This window comes from Platalea leucorodia (assembly GCF_965183815.1).
Source record: "Platalea leucorodia genome assembly, chromosome: 2".
NCBI classification, from domain to species: domain Eukaryota; kingdom Metazoa; phylum Chordata; class Aves; order Pelecaniformes; family Threskiornithidae; genus Platalea; species Platalea leucorodia.
The window spans coordinates 767906-785111 of NC_138824.1; the positions used below are offsets into that span (position 1 = coordinate 767906).

Below are 17206 nucleotides of genomic sequence, written 5' to 3' on the forward strand. Positions count from 1 at the left end.
TATTGTCATAAACAGCTTAAAAATCGGTAAATCCCAACAGACACGTGCATCTGGTCTCTTCTTGAAGACACGAAGAAGGTAATAATAATGACACGGCCAATAGAGAGAGTGGCTGCCCTGCTCTCGTCAGCGAAGAACGAAGATTTTATGGATACGGGGCTGGACGATTCAGTGGAAAAGGTACCCACTCTGTTCATAGAGTTACGGGGGAGCTGCAGCAAATCTGGCTCCAGCTCGTATTAAAACCAAGATTTCAGCCTCCTCAGCACCCGTGCACCAGGCCGCGTATAAAAAGAAAGAAATGCGCGAGATCGCCGCCGCGACGTCGGTAGCGCCGGGCCGCGGGGCCCTGCTGCAGCGGCTGGCTTTGCTCAGCGCGGCCACGGTTCTGAAAAGCCTCCGGGCAAACGTCTTCGGCTTCCCCGCGGCCCGAGCACCCGGCAAGCCCCGCGGCTCCGCGGACGGCAGGCGCCCGCCGAGGGGAGGCTCACGGCCCTCGTTTGCCTTCCAAAGTTCACCGCAAGAGATGAATAACCGGGGCGGGCGCCGGCGCAGACACCCCTTTACCTCCCCCTTGGGGAAGACGGCCGCTCATCAGCCAGCCTTTCCCTCTGAAGGAGAGCAGAGTCCCTCCGAGCCACCCCAGCTCAGCCGGCCGCGCCGCTCTAACGGGGAAGCCCCATTTGCCAAGCGTTTGGCAACTTCGCTCAGGAAAAAAAAACAACAACATTTGTGCTGAAAATGCCTCTCTTATTTTTTCAGGCTACATCAGCTGATAAGCAAACAAACACGATGTACGGTGTTTCTCCCTACAAACTCTGTCCCACCAAAGCCTTTCGACCAGTACAAGCACAGCACCATTGCCGCTGGCCGTGCTGGTAGTATTTATTTCCCAAGAGCAGAGCTATCACCTCTACAGCATTTCCGCACACCACGAGCCAGGAAACAAGTGACTAAGTTTAGCAATCGTTAGGCTACCGATAAATCTCTCTAAGTCCCTTTCATCTTGTAGAGCCATGCCTCGAAGGCAGCAGATCATTAAGATCTGAGTTAGAAGCACCAGCAAAGCAAAACTATTACAGTTTTATCCGCTTTTACTCTCTGGGCTTTTTACCAGCTATTATGGCATCCACAGAAGCGGAAAAGTCATCGTGCTCATCTTCATGCCACTGCATCGTGCGCACAACTCATTGGCCTCGTTACACGAACACGTTGAGGGAGAAGGAGCATCATCGGCTTGGCCGCGCTCCCTGTGGCTGACGAAAAGAGAGCTTCTTTTTATATTAAGTGGTTGTATTTGCTGATAGGAGCTCTGGAAAAAGACTGCTCGCTTTACAATGACCTACAAAGAACTATACATTTACCCCATATCTGATTTTTTTTTTTTAAAGCCATCATCAGTGAGCGGTAATTCCTTGCGGCTCTCCCGGGCAGCCGCCGTCTCTGCGGGGAGCGGAGGAGCGGCAGCACCAGGATCTGAGCAGTAACGCTTGGGTACGTTAGACTGAAAAAAGGTCTGTCAGTGCTTAAAATTCTGGGTTATTTCTGCTCTGCTGCACTGGATCGGGGTTACGTTGATTCATTATTCAACATCAGCTACATTTAAGTCAAAGAATTGTGTTTACCAAAGGCCTAACTTTGGCTACCAGTAAAAGTCTCTGCCAAATCCTAACGCAAATACATAGGTGTTTCAGGAACACAAGTCCAGACCTCTCAATCTTTTGTAGTACCTCGTTAAATAGGAAAAGAGACACTCTAGTTTCTAACTCTTCAGGCAGAAAATATTAGCTCCAGCATCAGCGTAAAGGGAAAAGATGCCACGAGCTTTTCTCCTCTGCTTCAAACCGGGCGCCTTCCCTGCCGTTTCCTGAGCCCGTACCAGCGCTGCTCTCCACCAACTCCGGCCTCCTCTCACCTGCGCTGAAGCCTTCAGGTGCGCTTTCACCAACGCTTACACCAAGACTCCACCGAACAATAAAACCTTCTCCTCCTTTCTTTCCGATGCAAATTTTCTCTTTTTATTAAGACAGTTGTATCCTGGTGCAATGTCCAAGAAACCGCATAACTGTATTTGCAGTGCATACCAGGTTTGCCACAACTAAGCCAACCTTCGTTAAGCGCTTGGTAATTTCAAAAGAATTTAGCCAATACCAAAAAAGGCCAAACAAACAAAAAAAACCAACCAAAAAAAGATACCTCATATCAACACTGTTCCCACGCAAACACTATGTGGAGACAAGCGTGCAGACAAGGAGGCTATAAAATGGGTTTATAATGGCAATAACTCATTTAGGTTTTAATAACATCATTTAGGTTTTGAATAAATAATGGCAAGCTACTGGAAGCAGGTATGAACAAAGGCCTGTCGGCTTTTCGTTCAGTTCTCATCCACAGACACACCAGCTAAAGCTATTTTGGATGAGAACTTAGGTAAAAAACGCTATTGGCGATGGCTGGATTTTGCTCCTTGGGCAGGGCAGCAGGGCCGTACCTCCCTGCGAGGCCGCACGCCAGCCTCGCCGAACACGCCGACCATCAGATGCACGTTTAAAGGGCTGCCCCGCTCTGCAGCGCTCAAACCCGCTACACAAACCGTTTTCTGCAAACCCTCTTTGTATGAAGGAGCCAGAAAACAGACGAAGACGAAGAGACGAACAGACGAACAAAACGAAGAAGTTATCAAGATGAGGGGAAGCCATTCCTCTCGGGAATCCGCGTCCCGGAGGGACGTGCCGCTGCCGACCACCTCGTCAGTCAGAACGCGCCTTTGGCAGCCCTGGCCTCCTTGCTGGCTAACGAACACTTCGCACCCCAAACCTCCGCAACCTTTCCTCTGCCTTCACCAACAAAGGGATTTGCTGAACTATCGCGGACAAGAAGCCTACTTCTGGCTATTAAGGCTCAAAACTGGATTTCTATTCTGTTTCCAGACCAGCACAAATGCAGCGGGTCCGAGATGCCCAGCACCACTAGCGATGGCTTCGAGAGACGCAGCGCGTCGCCCGGCCCCGCCGTGGAACTGGCGCGCAGGGCGGTGAGCAGAGCCCAGCGTGTCGCGTCCCCGGGAGCACGGCCTGGGAGACGCGGTTTATTCACAACCGCTTGCTGCTTCTCCATCTGGACGCGTTTCTGAGGATGCGGGAGAGACTCTGCAAAGGTAGCTGACCCAGCAGACGAACAGATTCACATCAAGGTGCTAAATTTACTTTACAAGCCAGCGCAGATTGCAGCGAACTCCCCCGTTACGAACTGCGCCTTAGCCGTGCCCAGGGAATGATGGATGTCCCGCAGGCCGGGCCACCAAGCTGACATTTGCGAGAGGACGCAGGTCCCTGCCCTGCCAGATGACTTCCTGCATGACAATGATACCTCTCCACTTTAATCCTTCATTGGAAATAGGAAGACTAGTGCTTCCCCATCCTACAGTATTATGAGGATAAATATACCAGGGACCGCGAGGAACTCCGAGGAGTTTGAAGCGACGTTCCCAGCACAGTCATTTGGAGAGAACCCACCTTTGCTCACAGGTCCTCTCTGGTCTTTAACCAAGGAGCAAGAGTTGGGTTTGTTTTAAAAATTCATCTTACCCGAGTGAATGGCAGTTTGAGAGCTTCTCCCAACCCAAAAGGAATCACAAGTACAATGGCGAGAGTGAACAAATGACACATTTACAATTGGAAGGACTCGCGTCTCGGGCAACCTCCACCCCGGTACAGATGCTCTCGGCCGGACCGAAGAGCGGTACAGCCCACGTCCCCACCATCACAGCGGGGCCGCGCTGCTCGCTGCCTTTCCCGCTGCTTCTCCTACGCAGAGCCTGGCGAAGCCGGTTCCAGCCGAGGTGCCGGATCCTCCCCGCGCTCCCGGCCTCAGCCTCCCAGGAGGGCGACAGGGTGATCGTGGTGCTGGGACGTGGGGCTCAGGGTATCTGTGCAGAGACTGACTGTCGTTCTTACAAAAGACCTGACTACATGGTGCAAACAGGCGGGGCCAGAAAATAGCCAAAGGCTACCGAAAAGAGGAAAGGCTGGGGTGAGCCGCTCCCCAGCGGGGAGCCTGCCAGGGGAAGCAGTAGGCCTCCTTATAGCACAGTCACAGGGAACAGAAAAGCATCTCAGACATTTCACCTTGTTAGGCTGAGTGGCTGAAAATAGCCACAAGATGGAAAAACAAGCCAGTTGGACAACTTATCCAAACCGTAACGCTAAAGCAAACAGCGAGCAGCAAGCTGGAGGCAGGGTGCAGGACGAAGACTGAGCTGTCTTCTGGCTCCAGCTCTCAGTGCCTGGAGCTCCAGAGCAGTGCCGGAAGGCAACGCCACTTGTCGCTGCAAAAGGGCCAACTCGTCCAGCGCCGGCTGCTCAAGCTGCCTCTATAGCCCACGGAAAGGAGCAGGCATCTCCGGAGAGCAATTCCTCCATCTAACGCAGGCAGGTGAAACAACCATATGAAGATACCCAGCCCTGCAGTGATGGCACAGGAATACTGGACGTTTAGATTCAGATACAACTTCTAAAGCACAAACCCAAAGGGTTGAGCCTCACCCTTACTAAGTCACATAAGCATGAAATATTTTTTCTCCTTTTCCCAAAGGGGAAGGAAGCAAAAAAAAAAAAAAAAAAAAAAAGAGATGGGAGAAAAAATAATAAGAGATCCCACCTCCCACTTTTCATACCAACAGCTGTAAGCACAACTTTTGTAGAATGCATCCTGCCGCCTGCAGCGTGGGAGAGGCGCACCGAGTGCCACCAAATATCCCTTTCCACCTCTTTTCTTTTTTAAAATGATACAACAAATTGAAACAAACGAGAATCAGGAAAACCTGCTTATCTACAAAACACAGAGCGCAAATCTTCAGGAAACGGCACAGCCCGCAAGAAACCACCGAGAGCAGCGCGATCCCAGGCACGCCATGCCACGCCACGCGATGCTCGGCAGCTGCGGCGCTGCCTCTCCTCCGGCCGCAGGAGGAGACCCCGAGCCTGCCGCTCTGGCCGGGGCAGCGCGTTTCACGACCGCAGACGCCCCACTGCTCTCTCAGCAGCTGCTGAGAGCTTTTTGGATGGGTGAGCGATTTCCAAAGGTGTGCATGATGATAACAAATGAATCTGCCTGCTCCGTCTCCGAGACAAGCCTCCAGGAGCAGTTTCAGCAAGCGCTGAAGGAAATCACAAGCAGGGCTGCGCTCCCGCGGTTCTTAGACGCACCAAGGCTCCGCGGCACTGGCAGCGCTCCTCTGGTTGCCAGCGATCGTGGCCATGGCCAGGTGACCCCGGCACCTCTGTGCTCTGGCAGGGCCAGGACAGCGCCCGAGGTGGGACAAGGACAGCGCCCATCGCTGCCCCATCGACAGGTCCCTCTGCCCGCAGGGCTGCTGGGGACGTTGCCATCACCGTGCCCACAAATGCGTCAGCATCCTCTAAGTTAGTTTTCACACTCCCCAGTTTCACACCTCCTGGAGCATCTCCTGCTTTATTCAGAGGGCCTCCAGGACACAGCTTAATTAAACGACTCTTTCTAAAGCAAGCCAAGCTGCAGGAGTGCCGATTCAAGCTGTCGCTCCTGATGGAGGCTGAGGAACCTCTTCATCTTCCCAGCGGGGTGGCAGAGGCTTGCAACTCACGCCTCTCGGGATCCCCGCAGCCAAAGCCAGCCTGGCAGCTCCCCGCCGTGCAGCCCGGCTGGCAGAAAGGGTTTCCAGCGCCTTTTGCCTCGATGCTCGTGATCGCTGCCGGTGGCATCCCGCTATGGGTCACCTCCGGGGGGAAGCCGGGAACCTAAAAAGCCACGCTCGCCCCCCGAGACCATGGGCATCTGCTGCAGAGCAGAGATGGGGCTGCTCTGGCAGAGCCCAGCACGATCCCGCACCACCGAATCCCTCCGGTGTCACCAAGCTGCAGTCCTTTTGCGCCTCAGGCGCAGTTTCAGCTGCTGGGGATTGCCCCGGGGAGGCACCGGCCTGCGCCCCTGTGCAGAGGGGTGTAGCTGGGTGGGCAAGGGTGCACAAATCACACAGCTAAAAGCATGGGCATAGACAAGTCGTTCTTTTCTGATCCTTTCCACAGTTTTTAAAAGAAAAAAAGAAAGATTTCTAGTCCTCATTTTGTAGTTTGAAGAACAGATACACCGTGAAATAACGGGGACCACTGAATCGCTATCTCCTTTCTGATCTTTAATCAACTGTTTCCACATAAACACTTAATTCCTGACTTATTTCTTTTTACCTCCTACCAGCCTGATGCCACCGATGACGGGTCAGACTCTGATCCAGCTGTAGAAATATCAAAAAGAGGCGAAAGCTTAAAGGCTCCACGCGGGCCTGCACAGCCTGCTAACACCATCACCTTCTTCCTTCAGCAATAAGCTGGAACCAGCGCCACGAGTCCCCGACATCCTCGGCAGGTAGGAGGAGACACGGCAGGCAGGAGCAAGAAGGAACACTGCTTCAACAGGCTGACCGTTCTGGAGGTTATCCTCACCACGCTTGAAATCCTGGAGCTTTTCAGTAATAAGCACAAGTCCTCCAGGTCAGCACAAGATGACATACTTTGATTTGTGCCTTAAAACTGCAAAGCGGCTAGAACAAAAAACACTCAGGCGGAGTTAATAATAGCAGCTACTTGGAAAATAACATTGTCACAAATTATTTCTCCCCCCCAAAAAAATTAAGGTTTTATCCTGCATCTGCCTATCTATATTAAAGAAAAACACAACTTTTTTTCTTTGGCTTACTCACACGTTAATTATGTACTGGCACTCCTACAAATCTAAACATACGCATTGCTTAGCAGCTTTAATCCTGAATTATTTCTCCGTTTCCTGCAACACAAAGCTTAACTTGACTAGCAAAGAGGCAGACTGTTCAAACAAGCAAGCTGTTCATTTGTCATTGAGACGAGGAACATTCTTAAAGTTCTCGTGTTTATTATGTTTCTATCCTCTGACAATCGCAGAATTTCAGGCACCAGAGCTCAAAACCTGGAGGAATGAATTAAACTGACCTTAAAACTCTGCCCTTCAGGGAAAAAGATGTAAGAAATACTCAGCTACAGAAACAGCGTCTTTTCGTGCAAAACATGCGGCGCGAGCCTGTGTTTGTTAACAAACATCGCTGTTTCCTATCAGGCTGCTACTGCTTCCACTTTCCGGAGGCTGGCTGGGATCAGGAAAGCCGCCTGGAATTTGCAAGCCCTGGAAGAGGTGAGGGGACAGCGCAGTTAAGACGACCTAGAGCTCCTTGGCTCCCACAGAAGCGCTGCATTTGCCTCCGTGGATCCTGCAGGCATCTCTTAGAGCAAAGGCTAGCAACACGCGTACTTGCCAGGCAAAGAGGCAACAGCTCGCGCTGGCGAGAGCGCGGCTTAGGGAGCACTCGGCGGCTCCCAAAGTCAGCCTGCGCAGATGTCCACGATGCACAGCGAGCTAATGCGTTTTCCAAAGTGGAAAAAATAGGTTACTTAAAAATAGGTCCATAATCCAAACAAACAAGCGTCCCGATACTACTATTTCATAAAGATAAAACAAACAAGCAAGCACAATACACATACAAACCCATGCGCAGTTATCTTAATGACTTCCTCATGTTCCTCTGACGATTTTCATATCGATTGCACAGGTGGGTACTTCGGCCTGTAACCGCCAGCAAAAACAAATATTTCAACTGGGCACAGTCGTGCCTTCGCTGCAGCTATCGCCCAGCTCCGCAGCAGGGACGGCACAGGAAAGCTCACCTCAGTACACAACCGCACAGACCCCGCTCTGGCGGGTTGGTATCATTCACTTTTAGTAAATTTAAAGAATTCACCAGTAACACTTCCACCCCGGTGCCCAACCCTCAGCGCCAGGTGAGCCGTGCTGGCAGAACGCTGGTTTTTAACACACAGGCCGACAGTTTGAGGCAGACGCTTATCGAGGCTCACGTGGCTGCAGGAGTAATGGAGCAATGGCTTAATTAGAGTCCATTGTCTACGCCTGCCTGAGGACCAGCATCGACTGCTGAAAAATGAACCGGAGTTATGGAGGTGCCAGAAAATTAATCACGCAGGACTGCAGGGGCTGATTAAAATGAAGGTAAAGGAAAAACTAAAGTCTGCCAGAGAGACCCACTCGGCTCAGATCGCACAAGCGACGGCAGAGGGGTCAGCAAGACGGGCATTGCCTACACACACACAAAACATCTCTCAAGCTCCAGAAGCAAACTAAAGTCCTTGGGGTGCGGAAACAGAAGGTCCCGAAGGCTGTACTCTGTACCAGGGAGAGAGCATAAAAGAGGCCAAAAAGCCACGTTATTAATAGCACTTGCCTATGATATAACGAAGGGTGATCAAATCTCCTTTTCCAGCACGGTCCGGAGGGATTCCCAGCCGGTGCTGCAGACCTTCCCCCAAGCAGCGGTTAAAACCAAGTCCTGTCTCCCGCCCCCAGCACAGTCCTGCCCCGCGGGTATCCCCAGCGCGGCTCAACGCAGCCCGAGCACCCAGGGAAAACGTACCCCACCGGGTACGAGAGGGTTCATTCCAGCGGGAATCCCAGAGCCGCCCCAGTAAGAACCACAACGCCCCCGTCTCCAGCTTGCTCTGCCTGCTTAGGGGGTTATTTCTGCCTATCTAGCTTTGTTTTTAAAGTAAAGCTAATTAATGAAGCAACCATTTTTTTCAACACTAATAGATTGTGCAATCAGGACTTTCAAAAACAAAATGCAAGGCCGGTTACATTCAAGCAGCTGAAGGCAGCAAAAGGGTAACCCAGCTGGGCGCTGAATCTGGGCTTGGAGAAGTACAACGGGACAAGTGCCACCACCAGCGCCGTTTTTTCATCAGCACAGCCTCCAAGTTCAAAAAGCACAAGGAGAATTTTTAGAAGCAGCGGGATAACCTCACGGAGAACTGCTGCTTTTCAATCACCTGCTCATACACCCTCCTTTTAACAAACAAATCCACGTGCAATTACACCAGGACGCCCTTTTACTTCCCTTCCCTCCCCAAAAACCAGGCAGATCTTAAAATAAAACTCCCTGCACAGTAACGCAGTTCCCCCCGCAGCGTCGGTCTGGAGCACAGCGTGCGCCGGACAGACATCTGTCCCCTGCCTGGGGGAAGAGGAGGTGAGAGCCCTTAGCAAGGGGAGAATGATGACGTACCAATATACGCCAGGTAGCCCACGAGCCAAACACAAACCGAGCAGGCAACAGAAAAGCCAATTTTTTTCTTCTTTCTTCCTCCCTTTCAGGTGAGGCACGCTCCATTTCACCACGACCGTCAAAGCAGCACAGACCCTGCCGGCCACACCATAAGGGATGTCGGGAGGCTTCATCATACATTTGTTGTTTCATTCCCTCCCGAGAGGAAAGGACGGACAGGAGGATTGCTGCTTTGGGCTTCCCGCATGTGTGCACGCGTACCTGCGCATCCCTGCCTCACCTTAGGAAAGGCCACACCAAAAAGCACAGTTGGAAGCAGGATATAAAGAAAAGAAAGTCTGCCGTGGTCTTTTTTTCTTTCTCCTGTGGGAGTTCATTCCAGGACTGCACATTTAGGGAGGACCCAGAGTTACACCTTGCTCCGTGCCGCGTGCGATGACATGGCCCTGCACAGCCAGAGCCGCTCTGGGCTGCCACAGACCGCAGGGGACAGAGAGGCAGGGTGGGGTTTGTAAGGCGAGAAAAGAGGATTCGGCAATGAAGACACTGAAAAGGCTCAACAACCGCATTCAGGCTCTGTTTCCAGTCACGCGCGAGGCCTATTTTCTCCCCAGGCATCTCCGGGCCGCCGGGGTCAGGCACGACGGGGGGTTACCCAGGTCCCTGCTCTGACGCTCAGGTCTGGGCTCCGACAGCTCAGCCTCCCCGCCTACGCTCTCCAGGTGGTCAAAGTTAAAGTCAGGTTCTCCTCTCCCACCGGGATGCGGCGAGGGCAAAGGCCACAAGTAGCTTGGAACGTCTGAACGCGAGCTTTACGTGTGCTTGCACCGGCACGACTCCTGCTCACCTCCGCCGCTTCGCTCCGGCCCCACGACAGCAGGCAGCACCCCAGCAGCAGCACTGTGAGCTCCACCAGCAACGCTGCCCGTTTGAAAACACTGCCTGGGAGGCACGTGAGGCATGAAGAAAGTTGCTTTTCAAAGTAATAAATAAATAGATTATTAAAAAAAAAAAATCCACGCTCCGATCCAGCTGAGCATCGCTCCAAGTTTTTGGGCCAACAGAGGGAAGAGAATCAGCAGGCAGGAGCCAGGAGCTCCCCGGCAGCGCTACCATCCCGAATGCACACCCATCAGCCCCACTCCTCTTCTACACCAGGCTGCACTTTGGTGCCAAAAGACAACAATTTCTCCAGCTCTCGGAATGCTGATTCCTCAAGATGAGTTTCATTCCTAAAAGAAGCAAAGGCTGTGCAATCCACTGAGGTTTCCAATCAAGCCGGTGAAGAACACTGACAGATTCCTGGCAGAGTTTTCCAAGTATTCTCCAAAACTACTACTTCTCCCTTGACCAGCCTGAAGCTGCTACTCACACGTGCAACCTCTACTCAGTGAAAGCGCATACCTAGAAAGAATTAACTGCAGCTAAAGCAAAATCCTTCTAGTCCTGGAGACAAAGACTCCTTTAAAAAGCATTTCATTGCAGAGCAAGAAAAGCATAGCAGGTCATTGTATTTCATGAACTCCTCCAGGTCTGGGGGAAAGACGTGCTTCAAGAGTTCCCGCAGGGGAGGTGCGTTCTGACAAGCCGGGTCGCGTACCTCCTGGAGGCTGCGGTCCAGGGCCGGCTACAGGAGGATTCGGAGGTCTCCAGCACACTACCAGGGCGGATGAAATCCTGCAGCGGTTCTGTTGACACAGCACCGGGCAGTTAACCAACATCAGAGAGCAGCCAGATCAATGGTACCTCAATTAGCTGCTTGTATCGAAACACCGCTGATCTGCTGCTGATCTCCTGACTTCAACTGATAAGACTTTTTCTAAAGGCAACTCATAAAAGCATCTTACGTGCTGCAGTGGATGAAATCAGAGGCTCTGGCAAAGGAACAGAGGACAAACGTAGATTTTGGCATCATGGCGGGTGATGTAAACCCCAGCACCATGAAAGAAACGCACTAACATCGTGTTTCATTAACGAAGCAACCAGCGATGATAATATTTAAATTGGTAGATAAAGAAGTAACCATCCCTTTGTGTTCCCACCTCGCAAGATTACTGCACCAAGCTTTCAAAAGGCAGCGCTAAGTCCACATTCTCTTCATATGTCAAAAGATTTCACTGCAAGTCCAAAACCGATCACTTTCCAAGCTAGAGATTTTGTAGCAAAGGATTAACTTTCAATAAACCCCTGCATCTTCAAATGACAAGCCCAGGAGTTCTCAGCTGCACTGCTTGGACACAGCATCCTCATCCAGGAATTCATTTTTTTCTCCCCTCTCCCATTAATCACTAGTTAAAAGCCTGTGGTTGTACCCCCCCTTCATCCCCCTTACTTTGTTAAACAGTGATGTTCCTTGGTTTTATGTGTAGCTTAGCCTCCAATTGCTACAGACAAACATAATAACTGAGGATATGCATTCAGGTTTTCTCTTGATACCATCGTAATATTTTTATAACTCGTGTTCTGGTAGCACACCTAACCCCCCCGGCTCAGGGTAAGAACTCCACGGGTTAAACGCCACTCGAACAAGGGCAAAGACGACTCCAGAAACCCTGTGATCGAGGGATCAAGACAGGGAAGCGGGAGACAGGCACAGGGAGAATGAGAAATGAAGGGAAAGAGGAGCCGTTGTGCCATGGCGTAAGTAAATGCCAAACCCTGCCCTGTGCCACCACTGCAGCAGCGGGTCCAGCCCCACACCGGCCCCGCGCACACGAGGTTTGTGTCGCCCGGAAAGCGAGTCGGTCTCATCAGGCTACCCAGAGCCCAGCTTTGAACTGCTGCAGTAAAGAGAAACGGGGAAAATCCACACCGGGATCCCTGGTCTGTCTAAGTGATGCCAGAAGGGGGACCCAGACGAGACCCCAGACCTCCTCCAGCACAGGCAGAGCGTGGCAGATACGGCCCCGCATCCCTGCGGATGTAAGACCACAGAAAGCAATCTCAATATCCAATGAAATAAGGCTCAAGGGAATGCAGACTTGTACTATTTCCATATTATCGTACAGAGACGGAGCGGGTACGAACCCAGCGAAGCAGACAGCTGTGCAGGAAAGGTGTCACCATTAAGGGAACCAGGAATGAATCCCAGCCATCCAAAGCCCAGCCCCTTCACAGTCAGTTTTTCCTTGGATCTCCTACAAACCCACCTGAAGCCCAACCCGAAGGTCCCCAGCATAAGCCACAGCAATGACATTTCGCTGTCCACCCACACTGATGTACACAGAAGGCAATCAAGTAAAAAATTAAGAACAGCCTCCCTGATACCACTTAACATGCTTTAATGAAAAACAGGGTATATTGAGCAAGCTTACTATTTTATTGAGATAAAATTTAAAGAGCGTTGCCCAAAACAGTTGATGGTGCACATAAAACTTTTGTAAAACATTTGATGTAACCCCAGACAATGCTCTGATAAGGACTATTGCCAAGAGAAAAATGAGCAAAACCTGCAGACTCGGGCAACTGACAGATTACAGCAAGTAACTGGAAAGAGAAAAAAACCCTACCACCTGAAAGTAATATTTGTAATAATGTCCTCGAGGAGCCTCTCTTGGCCCTTTTAGAGGGGGGGTGTCCGAAAGATCCCAGGGCTGGAAGCTGCGGCTAGACAAATTCACGCTAAAAATAACCACCAGTGGGTGAAAACAATAACGGCAGGGTGACTGTCACCACATCCTGCGCCGCGGCGGGGGGACCGGCCGCCTTCTTCGCGACACCGTGTTTTTCCGAAACGTGTGCTCTAGCGCAAAAACAGGCTGCTGGGAGATGGGGGAGGTCGGGCACCTTTTGGGGTCTGCGCTGCTCCGGGGGTCGGACCGCGGACTGGCTGTCCTTGGCTCTGAAACACACGCCACCTCCGTCTCTATGCCTTGCGAAACGGCTCCTGCACTTTTGAGTGTCACCAAACTTAAATCTGATGTAAGCAAGAAAAGATTAAAGATTAAGCACTCACTAGCAACACTTCCCTTTGAACCTGAGGGAAAATCAGGTTTTCTCCTGGCTTTGACTTGTTCAGTCACCAACTTTAATTTTCCTCCACGGATAAAACTACCCATTTCCAACTCTTACTTAAAAAAATAAAAAAAAAAAATATTAGGAATCAGAAACATACGCTAATCCTCGATAAAGCATGCCGATGCATCCCTTGAGTGTGCACAGGAATCTAAGCAACCGAGCCTAACGAGCAAACACTGCTAAACTCACACTTCTGCTCTCTACAAACACCACCTCCCTGCATCTCCTGAAAAATTTCGCTGTTCCAGGGAAAAGTGACCGGTGCTGTCCATTTTTTTAATCATTAAAATCATGCCTTGTCAAAAATAAAAAAAAAAAAGAAAAAAAGCTTTCACGTTTGAAAAGCCGTCAAAAATGAACCCTTTCACTTTCAAAAATCCATCAAACACCTACTTCTGCTTCGCGGCAAGAGCCTGTGCTGCTGCAGACGTGTGTGCAGCCAGCAGCCCTCATTTTCTGCTCCAGGGAACACCTAAGGAAAAGTGTCATGTGCTATCTGAGGATATTCACTGCACTGAGCTGCGAGCAACAGCTCTAAAAGCTAAAAAGCAAATGGCCAAGTGATCTCAGAGGACGCATTAACTTTAAGCTGCACTAGCAGAGTGCGGCGAGCACCGCCGCACTTCCCAGCTCCCCCAGCGAGGGACACGGCGCGGTGACGCCGCGAGCGACCCGCGTTTGGAGCGAACAAACCCCTTATTGACCGCGTTCACCTGCACATGCTGGGTTTCAGCCTGGAACCAGCTATCCCCTTGCAAGGCGCCACGTGCTGCTCTGCAGGTTTTTAAACCCAGAAGTAACTAGAACATACCAGTTGTGAAAAACCAAGAGTAAAGAAAAGCACCTCTTTTGCAGGAAAAGCCCACCTGTAGGTGATTTTATTAAATCAGGTCTCTGGGCTGCTCCCTGCCTGCCCTGCTCTGCCTCTGCTCAGAGAGAAGAGCAAGTCAGCAGCTGAATCACCAGGGCTGCCACACTTCTGCAGGGCCTCCAAAAATAACTCATCTGGAAATTCCTTGGAGGCATAAACCTTGCTTCATCAGGACTGCAGAGATCCAGTTTCCTTAATGGAGCAGACTGGATGTGAACTGGCCTAAGGATTTAGGATCACGTATAAAGAATATAAAAAGCAACTTCTTACAGAACAGCTCGCATGAGGTCAGTATTAAGAAAAAAAAAAAGTAAGTCACATAAATCATCACGTTGCCGAGATGAAACAATCTGCCTGCCCAGGAATCAGACACCGAGTTCCCGATCGCTCGCCTGATACTGCGGTTCCAGGGACTTGCCCTGTTCTCACCAACCAGCTCTGTACACAAAGCAAAATGCCTTCTTAGCAACGCCGCTGCGGCAACTTTCATCTGTATTAGCGTGAACGCCCACACCTGCACCTTCCGCTGCAACCAAAAACCCTCCGTGAGCTCCGGTCCCCGGGCCCTTGCTGACACCTCAGCCCAAAAAGCCCGGCGAGGGAGCAGCCTTGCACCCACACGGTGCCAAACGCAGCACCTCCCCGCCACAACGAGGGTTCAGGGGTGCTCACCGCCTTTTTCCCCCCGCCCTGAACCGGCACGTTATCCCTCCTGGAAGCCTGCGCCAGGCAGGACCCTCCGGAGCGGATCCAGGCTGCAGACAATGGCGGCGGAGGTGCAGAACCAGCCAGGTGCTGACAGCAATGCTCGCTGCCGTCGGGCTAGCCTGCACCCAGGCCGGCGGTGCTTCAGCTTCGGTGGGAGTTTTCCCTTTCAGAAACCAATTTCTTTCTTCACCTGCAGTGCTCACAGGACACAACTCACTGGGGTTTTTTTGGTAGCATACAAGAACCCAGCGCTGCTGCAATGAAAAGGCGCAGCGCTGAGGATTTCTGTTCCGCTACCGACAATTAAAAGCACGTTTTATCCAGCAGGCTCCCAGCTCTGACCTCAGGGACCGTCACAAGGACACACGCAGCAGACACCAGTGCCCACGGTGGTTTCACCAATTCCCGGCCCTCCGCCGAGGCTGGCTCTGGCAGCAGCGTGCCGCTACAGCCTGGCTCCCGGGGGGAAAATCCACCCGGGGCCGGAGGGGCTTGGGCTTCTCCTTTCTTTTTTTGCTGGGTTGTTGGCTTTTGGGGCAGAGGGAAGGGAAATAAGGGGGAAAAGAGAATAGCTAGCTGTTAGATCTTTGGTACCAGGGCTGAGAGGTGGGAAAAGCTCAGCCCGGAGCCGGGCGAGAGCAGAGGCAGGGGAGGGCTGGCAGAGGGATGCCGGGGTTGCACAGCCCTGGGATCCCCCACCCCCAGCACGCCTGGGAATGTCCTTAAAGAAAGAAAATTAAACACTGGCACCGAACGCAGCGAGTCGCAATCCAAAACCCGCTGCAAAACACTCTCATCAGCCAACAGCCGCAGCCCATTGCAAAAGCAAACGCGGATTATTTTTGGCCCTTCGACCCTTGCCCTGAGCCCCGCGGGTTTCCGACCCAGGGCCGGGACGCGGCCGGCAGCAGCTCCCACCCCAAAGCACCCAGCGATCGGCTCCGAGGGAGCCCCGGCCGGCTCGCAGCGCGCAGCCCCGGCTGCCGGCCCCGTCGCGGCGGAACCCGCCCGAAGCCACCGGGGCGGGGGGGGGGGGGGGGGGGACCCGGTCAAGTGATCCCCGCGGCTCGGGGGGGCCGGGAGCCCCGGGGAGCCGGCGGGAGAGGCGGAGAGGCCGCGGGGCAGGGGGGGCCCGGGGCAGGGGCGGCCCGGCCGGTCTCACCTGCGATGGCGGTCTCGTCCAGGTGGGAGCCGGGGGGCCGCTCCCCCCGGCCCTGCTGCAGGAGGAGGCCGCACAGGACCCACACGGCCACTCCCGACCGCAAATCCATTTCCGCGTCGGCCCGGCCGCTTCCCCCGCCGCTGTCAGCTCCTCCTCGGCATCGGCCCCCGCCGCTGGGCCCGGCCGCTCACCGCCGCTCGGCTCCGCCGCGGCCGGGCGGGAGAGGGCTGGGCGCTCCGGCGCCGTCACCAGCTGAGGGGATGGCGGGTTATTTTCCGGTATCCCCGCCCGGGCCCGGCTTCCCGCTGCCCCGGGCCGCACCGGGCGACCGCCACCGGCCCCCGCCCGCCCCGGAAACAGCCCCGGCTCGGCCGCCCCGGCCCCCCCGCGGTGGTCCCTCCCGGGAGAGCCTTCCCCCCCTCCCCCGCAGCAGTGGTCCCTCCCGGGAGAGCCTTCTCCCCCTCCCCCCCCGCAGCAGTGGTCTCTCCCGGGAGAGCCCTGCTCCCCCCGTCCTCAGCAGTGGGCTCTCCCGGGACAACCCTGCCCCCCCCCCCCCCGGTAACCTCTCCCCGGTCCGCTCCTTCTCCAGCACCGGTCTCTCCCGGGACACCCCCCCTCTCCCGGGACAGCCCCGCACCCCCCCGTAGCGGTGGTCTCTTCCAGGCACCCGCGCCCCGCTGCGTACCGGGCCCTGCCGCCGCCGCCGCCGCCGCCGCCGCCGCACGCTCGGTGACAGGGGGCGGAGCCAACCGCAACGGTGCCAGACCCTCCGCGGGGCGGGGCCGCCCCGCCGCCCGGCCAATCAGGGGTGGGCAGGTGGCCACGCCCCCCGCTTCCTGCCCCCTCCTCCCCTCCCGCCTCCGCCGGACTCCCCGCGCGCGCCGCTGAGCCGCAGCGGCCTCTGGCGGGCGCAGGGGGGAACACGCCCAGGCTGGGCGCGGGCCGCTGGCGCGGCGCGGAAGCTAAGCAGAGGCAGCTCCGTGTGACGCCTGGATGGGTGACCTAAGTGAGCGCAGGCCGCCTCCAGCCCCGGGGGAGGCTTGTCTGAGCACCCCGGATCATCAGAGCACCCCAGCTCAATAGTGCACCCCGGCTTGTCAAAGCACCCCAGCTCGTCAGAGCACCCCAGCTCATCAGAGCACCCCGGCTCATTAGAGCATCCCGACTCATCAGAACATCCCAGCTTGTCAGAGCACCCCGCCACACCGGAGCACCCCGGCTCGTCGGGACAGAGCCGTTTTGACGCCTGCACGCGCGGTTGCTCACAGCCGGGCCGGGGCTGCCACGCTTCGACACCCCCCGAGGGCTG

At 54.0% G+C, this 17206-nt stretch overlaps 1 protein-coding gene across 5 annotated transcripts in view; it reads right to left on the reverse strand.

The window, feature by feature from the left end:
• STIM1 (stromal interaction molecule 1) overlaps window positions 1-16609 on the reverse strand; it is a 109290-nt gene extending 92681 nt beyond the window's left edge. For 2 of the 5 annotated variants that reach the window (XM_082304684.1, XM_082304683.1), the window contains exons 1-2: window positions 16583-16605; window positions 15898-16149 (exon numbers count right to left, since the gene is read on the reverse strand). In XM_082304684.1, the coding sequence (XP_082160810.1) occupies window positions 15898-16006 (109 nt within the window). In that variant the 5' untranslated portion in view covers window positions 16007-16149; window positions 16583-16605. Of the gene's footprint in view, window positions 1-15897; window positions 16150-16582 lie in introns of all 5 variants that reach the window. The other 3 variants (XM_082304686.1, XM_082304685.1, XM_082304682.1) reach the window with 2 other exon arrangements.
• Between the last annotated feature and the right edge of the window lie 597 nt (window positions 16610-17206).